Source organism: Candoia aspera, chromosome 6, assembly GCF_035149785.1.
Source record: "Candoia aspera isolate rCanAsp1 chromosome 6, rCanAsp1.hap2, whole genome shotgun sequence".
NCBI lineage: Eukaryota > Metazoa > Chordata > Lepidosauria > Squamata > Boidae > Candoia > Candoia aspera.
The window spans coordinates 42,740,937-42,760,990 of record NC_086158.1 but is presented as its reverse complement, the minus strand read 5'-3'; the positions used below and the strand labels follow the sequence as shown (position 1 = coordinate 42,760,990).

Sequence of the window (20,054 nt, the reverse complement as noted above, 5' to 3'; positions counted from 1 at the left end):
GTGCTGGTGGGGGAGGACATTTATGGCTGACTGGAAACTCCTTATAGACTTTTTGCATGAAACAGAAAAAAAAATGCACTTACAACTTATGGTTTTGATTATTCGAAAAAAAATTAGATAATGAAAAAGGTGAACTTTTTTTGTAACCATAGAGTAAGAAGATGGCTTTGTAATCATACTTGTATTTGCTGCAAAGGAAATCAGAAGCTTCTTTTGTATTTTTATTTTTTTCTTTCTGAACTTTTTTCTTTTTCTTTTTCTCTCTTTCTTTCTTTGTTTTCTTTATTCTGTATTAATTTTTGTTAGTTTTTATCTTTTAAAACTTTTAATAAAATTTATCTATCTCGAGTGCTGGTGGGGGAGGAGACGTCCAGCCCTAGGCCCCTATTATGTGGGGTACCTCAGGGTTCAAGTCTCTCTCCCCTCCTGTTTAACATCTATATGAAGCTGCTGGGAGAGATCATCTGCCAGCATGGCATTCAGTATCATCAGTGTGCCGATGATACCCAATTATACATCTCTACCCTGTGTCAGGCAAGTGATGCTGTTCAGGTGCTGCTTAGTGCCTGGAGGCCTGGATGAGGAGGAACCAGCTGCAACTCAACCATAGCAAGACAGAGTGGTCCCGTCCCCCCCCCCGGGTCAGGAGAGTTGACATCTCTGATTCTGGATGGGGTAACACTGCCCTGTATTGATCTAGCGCACAATTTGGTGGTCCTTTTGGATTTAGGTCTCCTGCTGGAAGAGCAGGTAGCAGGTGTGGCCGGGGGGCCTTTGCCCAAATCCATCTTGTGTGCCAATTGCACCTATTCCTGGACTGGGAGGCCTTGCTCACAGTCACCCATGCCTTAGTTGCCTCTCATTTGGATTACTACAGTGCATTCTACATGGGGCTGCCCTTGAAGACCATCTGGAAGCTGCAACTGGTCCCGCGGTTTACCCGAGTAACACTACTGCTGCGTGAACTGCATTGGCTTCCAGTTGTTTTCCAGGTGCAATTCAAGGTCCTGCTTATCAAAACCCTACATGGCACAGGGCCAGGTTACTTGTGGGACTGCTTCTCCCTGTGTGTATCTGCCTGTCCTACTAGGTTAGATAGGGTGGGTGCACTCAGGGCCGCAACTGGGGGGGGCAAGCGGGGCATGTGCCCTGGGTGCCGCGCTGGGGAGGCATCAAAATGAGCACTGGGGGAGCGCCAAAATGGGTGCGGAATCCATGTCTGCCCCGGGTGGCAGAGACCCTAGTTGCGGGCCTGGGTGCACTCCAGGTCCCCTCCCTTAAATGTTGCTGTCTGATGGGACCTTGGAGGCATGCCTTCTTGGTGGAAGTCCCAGTCCTTTGGAACTGCCTCTTACTGGAGATCAGAGGGATCCTTACCCTCTTAGCCATCCGGAGGGCTGTCAAGGCTGGGCTGTTCCCCCAAGCATTGGGCTAGGATGGGAGGTTGAGCTTTAAGGATGTTTGGTCTGGTGCTTGGAGGAAGGGTATGTTTTTAACTTTGTTTTAAGGATTATTGTGAGATGCCTAGAGTCATTGTATGAGAGAGGCAGCCGTATAAGTCCTGTAAACAAACAAACAAACAGCATTTAAAACATCTCTCTTAAAACTTTGCTGCATCTTTCATTGATAAAAGGTTAGTTCAGATGTCTTTATAAGCCAGAATACTTAGCAATTTTAATACACCCAAATTTATCTCCTATCAGGGAAGTTCTGTCTGTGGATTGGTTTAGTGTTATGTCCAGACCAAAATCTCTGACTTGTTCCAACAGGTACATGTGTTCTTGATTCTTAAAGATTCTACGTTATACTGATATCTCAGGTGTTGTCAATTATGCATGCGTTCTCTCCCCCCACACGCACAAAACCACGCCAAGGCTGACTAGTGCATTCTCTTGGGAGTTGTGTTTGACCCCCATTTTTTTCCCTTTAGGAGAGCAAGTGTGGCTCATTACCTTTGCCAGGCTTTTAATTATTAATTGTTTGCATAGCTTTTAACTTATTTCTTTGATTTTTTTTTGTATTCTGCATTTTACTGATCGTTAGCCATCTTCAGTACTCAAACTGAATAAAAAGCTGAGAAATAATAAATAAATGAATTAGATAGCTACACATGAAACAGTATCTAGTTTATGTCACTGAAGTAAATTATAGTATGTGTTGTTTGAATGGGGATGTTATCTGAATGGCCTGAATGCTTCCTTTTGGATTTGAATATTCAAAACACTAAGTGACACTAATTGAGAAACCTTTCTCCCCCAGATTTTTTAGGTTCTTGTTGTTTTGGATCTTACGTTTAACTTAAGAACTGTGTCTAACTAATTTTTTTTTAATTTATAGGCTGGATTTGAAAATAATTACGAAGACATTGACTGATAAAGACACCGCTACAAGATATCTCTTTGATTCTATTAACAGGCCATAGTGGGCTACAAAATGATTACTTCAGAGTTACCAGTGTTACAGTGAGTAGTTAATTTTATAAATAAATCACAGTAATCCATACAGTAAATTCTTTGGGGATCAAGGATATCCTTGTGGAAAAGATACTGGATTTGCAGCAGCATGTTTGTATATTTGGCTAGAGTTTTATAAGCATGTGTGTGGTTGAAATTAATCTTGGAAAACATAATGTACAAATGACATTTAAATTCCTTCTTTTTTAAAAGTCTTTTTTCTTATACCAGTTGAACTTTTTTTTCATTTTACTGTTTTAATATGAGCATAACCTGCATGCTGATTTTTGAAATGAATGTTGTTTGATGGTAATTATATCCCCTCACATGGATACAGGCAGAAAGGTACACTATGAAAAAATATAACCTGAACTACTGTTTTAGCAGATCTCTAAATACAAATTAAAACTACATTGCAGAACAAATTTCGGATTAAGAATTGGTAGTATTTTATTGATCTGTGATCATTATCTTCTGTGGTCATATAGTAAAAGGAAGAAGATGTTAAAGTCATATAACAGCGTATAACATCCTATCATTGGGGAGAAAAAGTTAATGAATGCTTAGTATATCACCAAAAAATCATACTGATCTGAATTTTTATAAATATGTTGTAAGTAGTTTTTTTCTGGTTTGAAATTGGCTTTTTTAACTTCTTTTTTATTGCATAAACTTTGAAAGATTATTTAAACAGAAATTGAACAATAATGAAGATAATAAAGATATAAAAGCAATGCAGAATATAAACAACTGTTAACAAAATATAAACAAAAACATTATGGAAAAAAAATTGATAATGGATTCTCCCCTTCCCTTCCATTTATTTCCCCAACTGCTGACCACATTAAACATTGGAGGTTATTGCTTGTATCAGTTTAAGTAATTTCATCTGTTGTTTTTGATTGGTCTTTTAACTGTTTTCCTAAATACTGTATTCTAAATGTCTGAATTTGCCTTGTTGTATAATGTGTCATACATAAAGGTGTCACTCCTGCTTGAATTTAATTAGGCTTCTATTATAAATATATACTGTCAGTTTTGCTATTGCTGCATATTCTCCAGTTTTGGTCTCCCAATCTTGTATCATTGGCAGAGTTTCATTTTTCCAATGCTATGCCTGATTTGTTCTTGCAGCTACCAATATATATATCTTGGTAAATTGTGACTCTCTTCATTTATGTTTTCTGGAATTATTCCTAATAAAATCATTTGTGGTTATTTTGTAAGTAGTTTTAGGATGGTTAATAGGATGGAACTGGTTGTCAACTGGTTGAAGCAAAAGTAGTTGTAGTAGACATTCAGTAGCTGTACACTTGGCAGTGAACCAAATGTGTTTTTGAGTTGCTCCCTTTTTGTTATGCTATATTACAAATATGCAATATTTATATTTTATTATTGTTTATATTAGATCCTTTAGTATAAAGTATGAAATAATTCAAAATAAATTTAAAGTATCTTCATACAAACACATAACTGTGATTTATTCAAGTTTAATGTAAAGAGTTCTGTGCATTGGAAATGGAGTATTATAGAGAGACTCTGAAACTTGCAATGTCAAAGCTGTTGGCAGGATTATGGATCACACTAGACACTTGAGTTGATTTTCTAAAGGCTTATTAAAATGTAGTTATTAGTGAAATAATTGCTACTACTCATGGCTTTTCTGAGAAGGGTTTTAAATTAAAGCAGAAACAAGTATATTTAAATTGTGATAAAGCAAATGTTACTAAGGGTTAATTAGTTTTCAAATTAGTATGTGTAGCATGCTGTGCTAAGTAATAGATTCTGATGTTTAATACTACATGTCCATTGAACATTAATCTGAATGGTGTAAACTGTTGGGAAGAATTTGGGTAAGTGGTAAGAAATAGTAACTTCTTTAACTTGCCTACCATTTCAGTGAAGAGGTAGTATTACTGAGATGATAAAATACACTTTTTGATGGAAATGCCTAAAGGAAATATTGTTGTTATTATTTATTCAAATTTGTTACAGCCATCCAACTCCAGTGGACTCTGTGTGGTGTACAAAACCAAAAAACCATTAAAACAATTAAAACATAAAACTACACAGACAGCCTGGACTAAAACAATCTAAAAAACAACTCATAACAGGGTCCTCAGATGGTACCTATAAAAACTCAAGAAGAGATTCTCCTTCCAGTTATACAAGCTGCTAAAGCTGGATTCAGTCATTTATTTCTGTTTTTGTATGATTGAGAATGTATTGCATGAAATATTTTTACAACAAAACTACAGTTAAAAACAGTGAATAATGAATTATGGCTTGTTTTAACTATATCTTAATATATCTGAAATCGTAACCCTCATTAATTCCTTTCTTGCTTGTGCGCTTTTCCATTTCTTTTGGGCACTTGCAGAGAAAAGAAATGGAGAAAACAAATTGGCATTATTAAAACAAATCACAATTACTTTCTCTTCTACAATATTGACTAGACTTTGTTCCTGTCATGTATAACAAAAAATTATTGAAAGAAATCCTGGTTTGGCATTATGACTTTAGAACTCTTACATTACCCAGGTCTGAAAGTAACTTGCTTTCACTTTCAGCAACATGAACCACTGTAGTATACTCAGTGCATACTCTCTACTTGGATACTGCAGGGATCCCCGGAAATAGGAATCTGAAATGCTCAAAGATAAAAAGGAGGATCTGCAATCACTTTTTGACAGACAAATGCATAGGTAAGAATAGATGTCACTAGCACATCGCCCAGTCAGTGCCATGTTAGGATAAAATATGCATGTAAAACTGATAGAATCCTGCAGTAAAGGAGTCTGTTGTGTTGAGAGGAAGAAGTATTTTGCAATTGAGAAATTAAAAAAAACTTGGACAAGCAACAATACAAACCAAAACTATCATCCCAAAATGGAATAATAGAAAAATTACTCAGATGTAAAATAGGAGGTGGGGGTTGAATCCTAAGTGAAGAATGTTGATGAAACTAACATCAGCAGCAAAAGAATAAAAAAAAGCAAAGAATGGAAGCAGTATTAAAATTTCTATCTCATAATCCATATAGCAGTTGTCTAATCATACAGTCACAGTCATTGCACATGTATAATCCCCAATGGGTTCAGACCACGGAACCAGCCATCTGTTCTAGGACAGGAAGACCTGCAGGGCAAACTTACTTATAAAGCACTTCTATATGAGTTGATAAATAGGCAAATATTTACTAGTTAAAAGTACCTTTCTACATAAGGCTGTGCATAAATAAGAAGGGACAGATTAAGGCCTACAGGGACAACTTAAAGAAATACAGCCAGACATAATTAGACCAAATAGTATCTAAATCTACTTACACCATATAGATCATTATGTGGCATTTGCAGTTCTCAGATTACTACTTTTTGTTTAATTACTTTGATTCCTTTCATTTCCCAATACATCTCTAGGAGTTGTACAGTGTAAATGACAAACAGGACACTGGACACCACACCTTCCTATTTCCCACTATGTATTTCAAATAGATCCTGTTCTCAGGAAGGGAATTGGATGAACTGACCCATATAGTGGTGACAGGAGAAGGAGTGGCAGGCCTTATAGACAAATTGGACGTAAAGAAATCACCAGGCACTGGTGGGTTTTTTGTTTGTTTTTTTTGTTTTGGTGCTTTCCAGTCAGTGTTGAGTCCTGGTGACTGCCTGGGCAAGTCCACACAGCTTTATAGCCTGGTGCCTTTAACCACTATGTCAAACTCTTCTCTTAATTTTTTTTTAATCTGTTCAGTCGTATCCATTTCTTGCAGACTGCCTGGAGAAGTCCCTGCAGTTTTCTTGGCAAGGTTTTTCAGAAGTGATGTGCCATTGCCTCTTTCCAAGGCTGAGAGAAAATGACTGGCTCAAGGTCACCCAGCTGGCTTTATGCCTAAGGTGGGACTAGAACTCAGTCTCCTGGTTTCTAGCCTGATGCCTTAACTCGGTGTTTCTGAACCTTGGCAACTTTCAGATGTGTGGACTTCAACTCCTAGAATTGGAGCTGAATGCTGGCTGGGGAATTCTGAGAGTTGAAGTCCACACATCTGAAAGTTGCCAAGGTTCAGAAACACTGCCTTAACCACTATACCAAACTGGCTCTTGTTATGGTTTTTACATATATTGATATTTAAATATGTAATTTAGATATACATCAGTTGAATTATGGTTGGTTACATTATGTTAATTTTGAATTCCATCAGGTTGACCTTTTCATGATTAGATTCCAATTCAGTTAGTTGGATTTTAATGAAATTAACTGCTAGATACAAATTTTTCCATCTTGTATTTTTCATCTTCTGAAGTACAGAATTCCATAAAGTTTTTAAAAAAAACCACTGGTATGAGATTACAAAAATTATCACTTAAGGGCAAAATACAGGTGCTAAGAACTGGTGGAAAAAATGCTGATATGTCTAATCTGTATAGGTATTCTATTCTGTTTAGTGTGTTTGTCAGTTACTTTGCTGTTGGAACATACAGTGCATGTTCCAACCAACCCTGGCATTATTTTCTTCAAAGATCTCTTTTTCACTGCTTTTATATCTGTTGTTCTAGGCAAACACAGTTTTATTGTATTGCTATATACAGTGTATTTCAAACTTGCTGTAGTGTAAATTTCAGTTGTGGGACATTGCTCAGGGAAGTGCATATTAAAAGGAAATCAAACAGGAGTTTTCTGTTGACATTATAAACTAAGTAAAGGTGATAAAGGATTTGATTTGCTGCTAAAATTGGCTGACCTCTGTTTCCCCAAGAATTGATGGCAGGAACTTGTGATTGACAAGAACACTGAAATACTTTTCATTTGTACTTTTGCCAAGCCAAACATTCCCTGATCCTAAACTTGTGCCTTTCTTCTTCTTTTTCTCATTTTTTTTCTCCAAAGACACAAGACTTTACATTTCTCATTAAATTTCATCCCATTCATTTTGGCCCACTGTTAAATCCTGTTTGTAATCTTTCAAATCTTTTAGCCACTGAGTATTAGCCACTCAGCCTGGTTCTCTGTCATCTGATAATTCGATAATCATCTCAACCCCTCCATCCAGGTAATTCATTAAAATGTTGAACAATATGTTGCTCAGGATAGAGTCCTGTGGCATTCCACTCAATTTTCTCTCCAATATGGAACCATTTATGAGTATTTATGGGGTGATAATTTAGCCAACTTTAAGTCTATCTAACAGTTGTACCATCTAGATAGTAGTTTACCATTTTATGAATAAGGATATTATGAGAGACTTTGTCAGATGGTTTGTTGAGGTCATGGTTCAATATGTTCACAGCATTTTCCCCAGTCAATTAAGCTTTTCACTCTTGTAAAAAAAAAGAAAGGATATAAGGTTAGTCTGGTATGACTTTGTTACAGATTTATGCTGGCTTTTTGTCAATTGCTACATTCCTATTCAAGTGCTAAGAAACATGATATTCAATAATCTTCTTGAGGACCTTGCCCAATATAGATGTTAAGGTGACAGAACAGTAGTTTCTTGGTTCCTACTAGTCTTTAGGTACCTTGCCAGTTCTCCAGGAATTCTCAAAGATTACAGTTCTGCATTCATTTTCAGTAGTTCCTTTGCTGGATGTCATTCATCTGACCCTGGAGACTTGAACTCATTTAAATTAGCTCTGTTCTTTCACCCTCTCATTGTTTATCCTGAGCTACAGCTCCTCCTTCCACTAGTGGCACAGTGATGGTTAACTAGGGTTTTGTTTTCTATCTGAGAGAAGACAGACATAAAATTCAAGTTAAGATGCTCAGCCTTCTCTCCATCATTGTTCACCGATTTCACCTCACAACAGACCTACAGTCTCTTTGCCTTTTCTTTTGTTTCTAATCCATCCCCAAAAGCCTTTTTGTTGTATTGAATATTATTACAAGATTCAGTTCATTCTGAGCTTTAGCGCTCCCTACAGTTTCTGATTACTGCCTTTTTTTTTTTGCTTAAATGCTTCTCCATCCATTTCCTATAGATGTCCCTTTCCTTTTTTATTTATTTATTTATTTATTTATTTTATTTTTCGAATTTCTGTCACCACCCATCTCTCCCAAAAAGGGGACTCTTTTTCAGCATTTGTCCACATTGGTCTCTTTGTATGTCTCCCATTTTTCTTTCTATTATGAATTGTTTGCAACTGCACCTTTAGTATTTTGTTTTTCAAGATTTTCTATCTTTCCTAGATAATTATCACCTTCAGGATTTCAAGTCATTGGATCTGATTTATCTTCCATTAAAATCTGCTCTTAGAAAATGTAGTATACAAGCCAGACTCTTCTCTATTTCTTTTCCACTTAATATCACAAACTCAAGGATGCCACTTCCAGTCACTTTCACTTCTTAACCTATTTGTCACTGTTTATTTATTTTATTTATTTATCAAATTTATCACCGCCCATCTCCCCACAAGGGTAAGAATGTATAATCCCCAGTGGGTTCAGGGGTTAGTAAGGATTAGGTCTGGGATAGCAAAACTCATTGTTCCTTCTTCTGTCTTCTGACAAATGAAATTTTCTCAAGCTAGGGTAAGAATTTTTTCAATCTATGATTCTTGGCAGAGTAAAATTTCCTTCAGATGACAAGATCGTTGATATCCGCCATTGTCAGTACTGTGCCAGTATTTGGTTATAATTTGGGATGATACATTCTCTTCTTTGTGAGAGAATTTAAGTTGCCACACTCTGCAGCTAACAAGAGTTACTCTGGAGACTATATAAGCAAATATTTCCTGTTAATGTGAGGAAAAAATGTCCATTATTGCATCAAAAAGTCGATAATAAATTCTGTAAATGTTGTTAGTTGAAACTGCTATTATTTTGAATTATTTCATTATTTCAGTTATTGTTTGTTTATCTCAATTTTAGCCTGCAGAAAGCAAACTAAAATGGATATAAATAAAATAATTGCATTGCTAGTCAAAATATTCTCATTCTTTCAATGTAGGCTATACATGCAGAATATGAAGTAAGAATACAGAGCTTGAGGCTAGTACTCTACATCTTTCTTGCATTCCCTTTATATTTTCATTAGGAATCTCTACTCTAGTTTCTGCAATTCTTTTTCATTGTTCAAAATTCCTTGCAATGTTAGTCATCGCTAATTACACACACACACAACACGTATGTGTATTTTAGTACTGTATTTCTTCAAATGGCTCACAATAATGGTAAAATACAGGGTTTTTTCCCCTTTCTTAGGCATGTAGTCTAAAAAGAGAAGATATACAGGGGAAAAGGAAAGGGAGGGAGGTTACTTCTTCAAGAATAGCAAGAAGTGGTGATCAGTACGCTGGCATTTATATACATTTTAAGCAGGGCTAATCTCTTCCTGGAGCTCTTGGTTGAATAGCCATTTATAGTTCTTCTCCCTTTGACCACTGGATGAGGTCAGACTTGCTGTGGATGAGGCCAGAGTGTGCTTTGCAGTTCCACGGCGGCAGTCAGTGAAGACTGAATGCTCCATCTGACACAATGACCAAGAAGCTTTGTAAGACAAATATCAAGAAAGGAGTATTGCTGTTACTGTTCCTCCTAAGATAAGATATACAAGAGACATTTTATTATAGAGGTGTCCTAATTATGTATGGCTAATGGACTGTACTTCATATCAGGGGATGGAGGGGGGAAACAAGGACTTAGCTGGACAGGGCAGTGATACAAAGTGAATGGAGCATGTCAGATACATAGGCAGCACTAACATTTGGGATTTTAGGGCATATCTCTAATCCAAACTCAATCAGTATTTCTTAAGTATTTCCTAAATTCTGTTAGATTTTGTAAATGCTGCTGTTTTCCAGTTTTTACATATCATACCTCAAGTCCCTCTCAGTCTCTTCATCATATTTTATATTTGCTTTATTTTTATAGAGTTATTTATATTGTATGTGTTTTAATTCTGACTGTGAACCGCCCAGAGTCCCCTTTTTGGGAGAGATGGGCGGTGATAGAAATTTGAAATATAAATAAATAAACAAACAAACAAATCTTCCTCATTTTAACTTTTTTTCTTAAAGCCTCTTCAGGCTTTTCCATGTAATTTAAAATACATCATTTATTAAATGCCATTTCAAAAATTACTTACATGTACCTCCTCTCTACTTTTCAGACACAAAGCACTCCTATAAGAGTAGTTTATCAGTGCACTGGTTTGTTCCCCATATTGTGCATCTTTCTCCCATCTTCTTCAATTTATCATGTTTAACTGGGCACAAACAATTGAGCTCATTTTCCCCACCTTGCCATCCTTTCTCTCATCTACTTGCTTTCATTATTCTAGATAATCCCAAAGTACCTGCCTTTCCTTTATCTTTTGGCTCGATCCTAATCAGGTGATTTCATTACTGCATTAATAGATAACCTAAGAAAACCCTCCTATTTTAAAGGTGAATTACTTGCAGGGAAAATTTCTTTTCCAAAAGACCTCTGTGAAACACTGAATCTTTATTTTTCTGGAATGCAAGGCTCAAAGTATGTAGAAGAATGGTGTTCCCTTTCCATTTTGGACCAATGTGCCCTTAGAATCTTGAAACTTATACAGTTATCTGCTTGGATATCACCAGTTCTCTGGTCGATACCTTCTGATGCGAAGTGTTTCATTCTTAGAATAGCAGATTTATCCTAATACTAGTCATACAGATAGTCTGTAATGGTTGCCTATTCTGACATACTCAGTCTCACAAGTGGGTTCTTAATGAAAACTGATTTATTGAAAGAATAGTGTGCAAATACAAAGAAAGCTGAGAATGAGCAAAAGCGCGCCAAATACAAACTAAAAACCCTCGCCTCAAACCCGGTTCCACCCTCGCTCGCGCTTAGCAACCACCCCCTCCCAGGTGCTAGCAACCGTTGCCCACATCGGCCTGAGAAAGTAACCTTGAACACATCCCATAACCCAAACATACATTCCACAGTTACAGTAAGGAGATTACAGCCTGCCACGGCTGGAAATCCCCACTCTGCAAACACGTATCAGGAAAGTGACATGCAAAACGTTACGATGTATTCAGAACATTGGAACGATGAATATGACATAGTCCTTGCTTACTGCCTTGTTTAGTGACCACCTGAAGTTATGACAGTGTAAAGGAAATGAAAAGAACCTTTGCAACCAATCGCCTTTATGACCATCGCAGCCTCTCATAGTCACATGATCACCATTCAGGCACTTCACATCTGGCACACATTTATGACCATTGCAGCATTCCGCAGTCACCATTTCACAACTGGCTTGAGACAAGCAAAGTTATATAGAGAAGGCAGAAGTAAAATTGTAAGTTGCAGTCACATGTTTCACTTAATGACCACAGCGCTTTGCTTAATGACCGGATGTGAAGTGAAGTTGTAAGCCATGGGTGTCCAACCTTTTGGCTTCCCTGGGCTACACTGAGTGAAGAGGAATTGTCTTGGGCCACACATAAAATATATAAACAATGTATATAAATAATAAAACTTCATTTATTTTTTAATATTTTTTATTATAAAATTTTTAAAAAAGAGGGCAACATAAAACTAGTGGGATATTTGACCTTGTTTTTGTGAAACTAATGCATCAATGTCTGGTTTGATGAAAGTGGTTGCAATTCTCAGTGAGTTCTCAAGGTGCTCGTCAGAAATTTTAATTCTAATTTTACTCTTCGTGTGCTTCATCCTTGAAAATAGTTGCTTACAAATGTACATGCTGCCAAAAAGCAATGTCATGAATAAGGCATGATTGTGAAGCGAGGGATATTTTTCTCTGGGAAGATAGGTCTTATAAAAGTCCAGTAGAGAGACATGATTTTATTGTAAACCACCCAGAGTCCCTCTTTTGGGGGAGATGGGTGGTAATTAAATTTGAATAATAAATAAATAAAATGATAATTTTTTTCTTTGAGTCAAATGTCTGATCGCAACTCCATTTGAAAATTTGGAGGTAATTTAGTTATGTCGACTGAAAACGGAGTCGAAAATATACCAAAATATTGATGATTTTTCCAGAAATCTTGAAACCTGTTCTCAAATTCCTGTATCAAACTGAAAAGCAAGGCTGCATATTTCTTGCTGTTCACAGGACTGTGTTTAGCCAACGTATTAAAATGTATAAAATTATTTTCTATACCTTGAGTTTGCCATACTTTAAGTTTCATTTCAAATGCTGTTATGGTTTGAAACATTGCAGTGATAAGTTGGTTTTCACTTTGAAGACACATGTTTAACTCATTTAAATGAGCGGTCAAATCCACCAAAAATGCTAAATCTGTGAGCCATTTTTCATCTTCATGTTCTGGCACAAATTTTCTTTTTGATTCCATAAACAGCTTGATTTCGTTTTGCAAATCATAAAATCTTTTCAGCATTTTACCTCGACTTAGCCACTGTACTTCAGCAAAGTAAATGATCTCCCCATAATCAGCATCCATACTTTTTTAAGGAACTCCTGGAATTGATGATGATTCAATCCCTTGGCCTTTATGAAATTCACTGCTTTGATGAAAATTTGCATGACATTATCCATTTTTAAAGCTTTCGCGCATAAATTTTCTTGATGTAGAATGCATTGATACTTCATCTAATGTGAGTTGCCGGTGGCACTTCCATGGTCTTCTATCAATTTTGTAAGGCCCTCACTTTTACCAACCATCACCGGGGCTCCATCAGTAGATAGATATGTTGACAATGGTTAAAGAAAATCACTTTAATGTCATTTTTACTGTTTCGTACAAATCAAGAGATTTAGTTGTGTCTTTTAATGGCACCAAAGAAGCCATTTTTTCAGTGACATTATATTCATTATCAATACCTCTAATAAAAATGGCAAGTTGAGCCATATCTGTAGCATCAGTACTTTCATTCATTGCCAAAGCATAAAATTTGAAATTAGCAGCTTTACTCTTCAAACCTCTTTCGATAGATTTTCCTATTTCTTCAATTCGCCTGGCTATAGTCTGGTAAGACAAACTGATTTTAGAAAAATTGCTTTTTTTATCAGGACAAATTATATCTGCCATGCTTTCCATACATTGCTTAATAAACTCACTATCGGTAAATGATTTTGATTTTTTTGCAATCAGATTTGCTACCAAATAACTAGCTTTTATAATAGAGTCCTTTTGAGTTGTGACTTTAAAAAAAAAAAAAGTTGAGACTTTTTTTCATTTCCGCTAATTTGTCTTTGACAAACTCCTTGATATGCTTCGAATTTGGCAGCATGTTTTTCTGTATAATGCCTTTTCAAATTGTAGTCTTTGAAAACTGACACATTTCCCCTACAAATTAAGCATAGTGCCTTAGTATTTGTCTCGACAAAAAAGTACTCATCTGTCCATTTTTCACTGAATACTCTTCCTTCATCCACAATTTTTCTTTTTTTTATTTTCTTTTTTGGGTTCTGTTTTCTGTTGAAACGACGTTGAAGCTATGCTGAAATAAATTTATTTAGGAATAAATATATTTTTAAAGAAATAACAAGCCCATCGTAAATTGTTAGGTAGGCAAATAAACAAAGTTTAATACTAAGAAAACTTAAATGTCTACTTAATGATAAACACCTGTCATCACAGAACACGTGTTGGTAGGTTGAAATATTATATATAATGCCAAGTCACCACAAGCTGACGTGTGTAGAGGGCGGCGGTGGCGGCATTAGCACTGCACTGCCCCTTCCCCTACACAGCGTTCTGTTGTTTCTACCTATGCAGTCTGTGCTATGCGCAATTGAGTCACGAAAAAAATCGCAAAATAATGTTAAAAGTTTACGATTTTGGGGGGCCATATTACTAGCTGTTCAGGGCCGCATGCGGCCCAGGGGCCGCGGGTTGGACATGCCTGTTGTAAGCCCACCACAGTCACATGACTTTCTGCTTCGTGACCATGGTGCTTAGTGAAAGATATGCCAGTCCCAATTCTGGTCGCTAAGTGAGGACTAACTCTTTATTTAAATGTATATGGCCATCCATCTCAATGTGGTGACTTGCAAAACAGCAATTTAAAAAAGCATAAAGTAACAATGACACATTCCTGGGAATGTGTGATGTCTTAAAGTATGCTAGCTGTTAGCACCATACATCCTATATCCTCCTGCCTGCTCCTCTCTTCAGTCCTAGATTCCAGATTGAAACTTGAATAGGAGTTATGTATGGCCCTGAATATAAATATAAATAGAACTCTGTGCTGTAAGACACTCTGTTCATTGGTGATAGTAGAATTACATATTTGGGGAGTTGTGTGCCACTTGGACTCAATGGATTGGAGTGGTCTGTAGACCTTATGAATAAATAAATTGAAGGAACAGGGGTTGATATACACAAAAGAAATCTCCACATGGGTCTGCAAGGGAGAAGGCAGTTGATTTGACCAGCAGTATCCATTATTCTGGTCAACAGATGTTGTTAAATACAACTCCATATTTCATTTAAGCAATTGAACAGTGATTATGTGTCCTTTTGACCACTTGAAAAATTTTCATGCTGTTACATTTGTGATTATATGATTGCTATTATGTATAATTACTGTGCTAGTTTAAAGTTTGTCATTTACAAATTTTAAGCTGACAAAGTCAAAAGTATCCTGAGTCTGTCAGGACAGTACACTTACCTCCTAATTAGTGGGATACTGTATAGACAGCTGTATCCTGGTTTGCAAGATAGTGTTTAGATTAAAGATCTTAGCTTGCATGGAGTAGTGTGAGTATGTGTGGGATAAAGCTGGGCTTTGGTTGCACTTGTGGCTTGCTGACGAAAATACGCCAGAACTGACCAGAATTTTGTCCTTGCCGTTAGCAAAAGATTCTTCATATGTACATGTACAATTAAAGCTGATAATCTAGTCAGTTCCTTTACTAAAAAGTATTACATGAAAGGCTCAATTGACTAAAACCAGGAAGGGGAGCAGCAGTCAATGTTTGTGAGATGTTTGATGGCAAGCACGGCATACGGAAGTTTGTGACTTGAAATGTTAAGGGAAATACATTTATTTACTTCATTTTTATGCTGTTCAGTCCAAAAAGTTCTAGGTGGCTAACAATTCCATCATAAGATAACAGCATCCATAAGAAAAAAAAGTAAGGAAAAGTTAGTTTCATTTATTCAATGTAGGCACTACCTGACTCCAAATTGACTCTGGGCAGTGTACAATAAAATCAAACAGAATAGAAAATATAATAATTATAAAAAAGGAAGTTGAATGTACATAAGACAAATCAAAAAGTAAAACCAGAAATGTGTGCTTGTGAATCTGATTTCCAATCTGAGCATCCCTTCCTCCTGTGCTAGACAGAACAGATGGGTTTGACAGCTTTCCTGAAGCCCAACAGGGATGGGGCTGACTGAATCTCTTTGGGAAGGGAGTTCCAAAGTGTGGGGGCAGCTGTTAGAAAAAGTCCCCTTCCAAAGGCTTTTCAAATGACAATCATATAATCCTGTAGGCATGGACCTGGAAGGAGATGACCCTGTTTGATCTGGGAAAGGCAGATGAATATGGGAGATGGTAGTAAATAATGTAAATGGTAAAGAGTGAGGTTTAACAAATGAATTGAAATAAAAATAGATGTGTTCCTGTGAGGGAGTGAAGTTGAGAAAGGCAGCAGAAATACTTCTCAACCCATTTCCCTCATACATTCATTCACTAACCCACAATGTTACTAACAAGCATCCAAACCAGCTTTCTAGCTGCCTGTGATAATTAAGCCACACCCTAGCAATTTCAAGGATGTGGGAACATCCAGAGGCAACCTTATCCCACCTAGGCTCTTATCTTACAAAAACAAACTTAAGACAGAGTGGGGAAAGTCTGTAGGAGGCAAGGTGATAAGCAAACGGCATACAGACAGGGAAGCAGAGGCAATGTCTAAAGACTGGCAGCTATTACAAGCTGGCAAGAGAACTGTCATTCAACCGCCGGGACCACAAGTTATGGTGAGCAGCATATCCTGGTGGGAGTCCTCCCAGGAGCTTGGCTTGGAGCTTTGCTGGGAGCTTAGTAGCAACTAAAAGAGAAACAACCACAGTGAGACATTACCTCAACCCGACTAGTGCAGGAGCTTTTGGAAAAAAGGGCAAAGGTTGTATGCTACTTTATAGACTTTGAGATTTTATTTGAACTGAGTATTAAAAGACTGAGTACAAAGGACCGAGTATTAAATATGTATTTAAATGGCAACAGCAACTTGCAAGTCCTAGAAGGGTGGAATTGACCCATAGTAAAAGCCTGTTGTTGGGGAAAGTGTGTGCTGCAATAAAGCATTGTGTACAGATTTGCAACATTGTAGTTGTTCAGTCCTTGGAAAACAAAGAACCTTCACAATTCCATGTTTGTGAAATTAAGAGAAAGGAAAAAGAGCTAGTTTGGTGTAGTGGTTAAGGCACCAGGCTAGAAACCAGGAGACTGTGAATTCTAGTCCCACCTTAGGCCTGAAAAGCCAGCTGAGTAACTTTCACTCTCTCTCAGCCCAACTCATCTCACAGGGTTGTTGTCAGGAAAATAGGAGGAGGTAGGAGTATTAAGTATGTTCTTTGCCTTGAGTTATTTATAAAAATAATAAAGGTGGGATAAAAAAATCTAAAACAAAAAAGAGAGAGATAAGTAAATAGATCGGAATAAATGCTGAATAAATGCAGGAAAATGAACATGTAGGTTTTAATTATGAATGGAAAGCTAAAGTTTATGTTGCAATATAAACTGGCATCATCTGCATTGTTGTGAATGTCTATAAAAGTAGAAAGTCATAGGTTTGTGGTAGTTGCATGTTATGCTTCAGTGAAACATGATAATGAAAGAACCATGAATGAGTTCTTGGGAAAATTATGCAACATTCTGAACATATGTGATATGTAGGAAGAAATTACTTTGTTAGGCAACATGAATGGATGGATGAGAATAAGATGAGAGACTAAAGAAAAGGTGATTGGACCATTTGGAACCCCAAGGATGAATGAGAATGGTGAAGGTTTGGTGAATAGCTGCTTAGAAAAATGTCTCTTTCTTCTGGTTTGTCTAAGTCTGTGCACATGCATGGCAAGGGAATGGAAAAACATAATTGATTTGATTGTTTACGATGAAAGGTGGAAAGGATTAGTGACAAATACAGTAAAAATAGGTTCTGAATGTAGGACAGTTATTTGGTAATGTCAAGAGTGAATCTTACAAAAAATGGACATGAAAGAAAAACAAAGTGAAGCAAGAGTAAAAGAAGAATGACAGCGAGAAGAATCGGTATAAATGTTATAAGAAAAATAATAGAAGATAGATTAAATAAAGCAAAATGAATGAAGGGTTGAACATGAGGAAAAAGGGTATGGCAACTGTTAGGTATTATGTCAAAAGAATTAGTGGTACACTTCAGTACCACTGAAGTGTGTGGAGTTACACTAATATGAAGTATTAAAAGGATACTTGGTGGAATGATGAATTGAAAGGGGCTGTGATGGATAAGAAAGAAGAACATAGAATAATGCTTCAAAAAAAATGTGGATGAGATCATGGTATAGAGAGAAGAAAATAGAGCAAGAAATTGTTACAATTAAAACAGCTAGAGGAAATGCAGAATTAATTTGATGGAAATAAAATATATTTGGAAAGTGGATGAAAAGGGTTAAGCAAGGAGATCTAGCAGACTGAATGGAATTAAGAATAAAAGTGATACAATCACTTGATATGAAATTAAAGTGAATACTGGAAGTATTTTAGAGACTTTTATGAGAATTATAATAATAGTAAAAGAGTGTAATTCAAACTGGATGCTATAAATGTTAATTTTCAGGTAAAATTGATAGAAAGTCATTGTCATGTTCACTGTTCCAATGTTCCTGGTACATCGTAACGTTTCGCATGTCATTTCCCTGATACGTGTTTGATCTCGGGAGGGAGGAGGATTCCTCTTCGGGGAGTTGTTATCTGTTGGCTGCTGGGTTGGAATGTGTTTGGGTTATCTCATGTGTTCAAGGTTGCTTTCCCAGGATGTGTGAACAACGGCTAACAGCACCTGGGAGGGGGTGGTTGCTATGGCCGGGTGAGGGGAGGGATTACGTTTGGAGCCGAGGGTTTTTAGTTTGTATTTGGCGTGCTTTTGCTCATTCTCAGCTTTCTCTGTATTTGCATACTATTCTTTTAATAAATCAGATATCATTAAGTACCTGCTTGTGAGTCTGAGTATATCAGGATAGGCAATCATTACATAAAGCTGAGAATCTGAAAACTTTTACCACTAACATCCTTCCAGTGTATCTGTGAGGAAATAAAGTTAGTGATGACTGAGCCTACTCCTCGCTCGGGGGAAAGTGGAGATTCCAGTGTGGGGGAACCGGATTCCATGGTAAAGAGAAGGGAAAGGACCCCCACTCCGGAATCGGAGGACCTATCGGAGACCTCGGATTCCAGCCCAGCAACAGCAAAAGCGGTAAAATCCAAGGTGGTGAAGAAGGCAGAGGGATCACCGGTCGATCAGATGACGGGGGGTGAGGAACAGGGAACCCTATCAGGAACTCCCCAGGCACCTGCGAAGCCAAGGTATCCGCTGTCCCCAACTGTGGTCAGAATTGAGAAGAGAGGGTCGGAAGACTCCGAGGCCACTGAGAAATCACAGGGGTGGGAAGCCAGGATAAGGTCCCTGGAAGACATGATGGCGAAGATGTCATTTGCGAGGGGCAGCCAGGACAGAGGAAGAAGGGAACATCACTACAGACGGTCGTCCCCATCTATGTCTCCCCCCCCCCGAGCGTGAGGAAGAAGGACAGGAGGAGGCACCGGGTGGGATCGCCACCGCGCAGTCCCCGGCGGGCGTCCCCATCGCCCCCTCGGCAGTCTGAGGACAGAGGAAGGGGGAGAAGTAGGGATGGGAAGAGAAGTCCCAAAGTCAGGGTTTCGAATTCCCCCCCCCCCTCGAGAGGAAAGATCCCCAGTTTCCAGGAGAAGGGCTGGGCAGAAAGAGAGGAAGAGAAGCCCACAGGGGGCAAGATACAGGGATTTCACTGTCAAGTTTGATGGGGATCCCATGAAGCTGTCATTCTTCCTGACCAATGCAAAAAGCTATATGGAGGAGTTTGGGAGGCTGTTTCCTTTGGAAAGGGCAAAGATAAATGCTGTGGCCACCAAACTGAAGGTGAGGGCAGCTGATTGGTTTGTCCAATTAACCGAGATGGAAGCCATGGAGTTGGATGATTTTAGAGACTTTCTGTGGGCACTAAAGATGCATTTTGCTGACCCGTTAGCAAAAGAGAAAGCCAAGGTGGCTCTGAGGGAACTGATCCAAGGATCAAAGTCCATGGCCGATTATGCTCTAGAATTCCAAGCCTTAGCTGCAAACGTGGACGATTAACGACCTTAATAGAAATGTTCAAAGATGGACTGAGACCCGAGTTACTGAGATGGGCGTTGGGAAGGGCAGATCTGATTACCCTATATGACTGGATTCAACTGGCGGGGAATGTCGAGCAAGCCCACGCTAAGTTCGCACAAAGCAGGAAGGGTCCTAAGCAAATGGCTATGATGAGAACGGCCAAGCCACTGTGCATCACCGGTAGAGCGGGGCGCATGGCCTGGCAGGAGGAGAGGGAGAGCTGTTTTGCAAAAGGGCAATGCCTCCGATGTGGGAAGGAAGGGCACTGAGCAGCGGCATGCCCACAGAGGAAG

At 38.0% G+C, this 20,054-nt stretch overlaps 1 protein-coding gene across 4 annotated transcripts in view; it reads left to right on the top strand.

The window, feature by feature from the left end:
• STAG1 (STAG1 cohesin complex component) overlaps window positions 1-20,054 on the top strand; it is a 205,521-nt gene that overhangs the window by 34,467 nt on the left and 151,000 nt on the right. For all 4 annotated transcript variants that reach the window (XM_063306863.1, XM_063306861.1, XM_063306862.1 and 1 more), the window contains exon 2: window positions 2,338-2,462. In XM_063306863.1, the coding sequence (XP_063162933.1) occupies window positions 2,434-2,462 (29 nt within the window). In that variant the 5' untranslated portion in view covers window positions 2,338-2,433. The remainder of the gene's footprint in view (window positions 1-2,337; window positions 2,463-20,054) is intronic.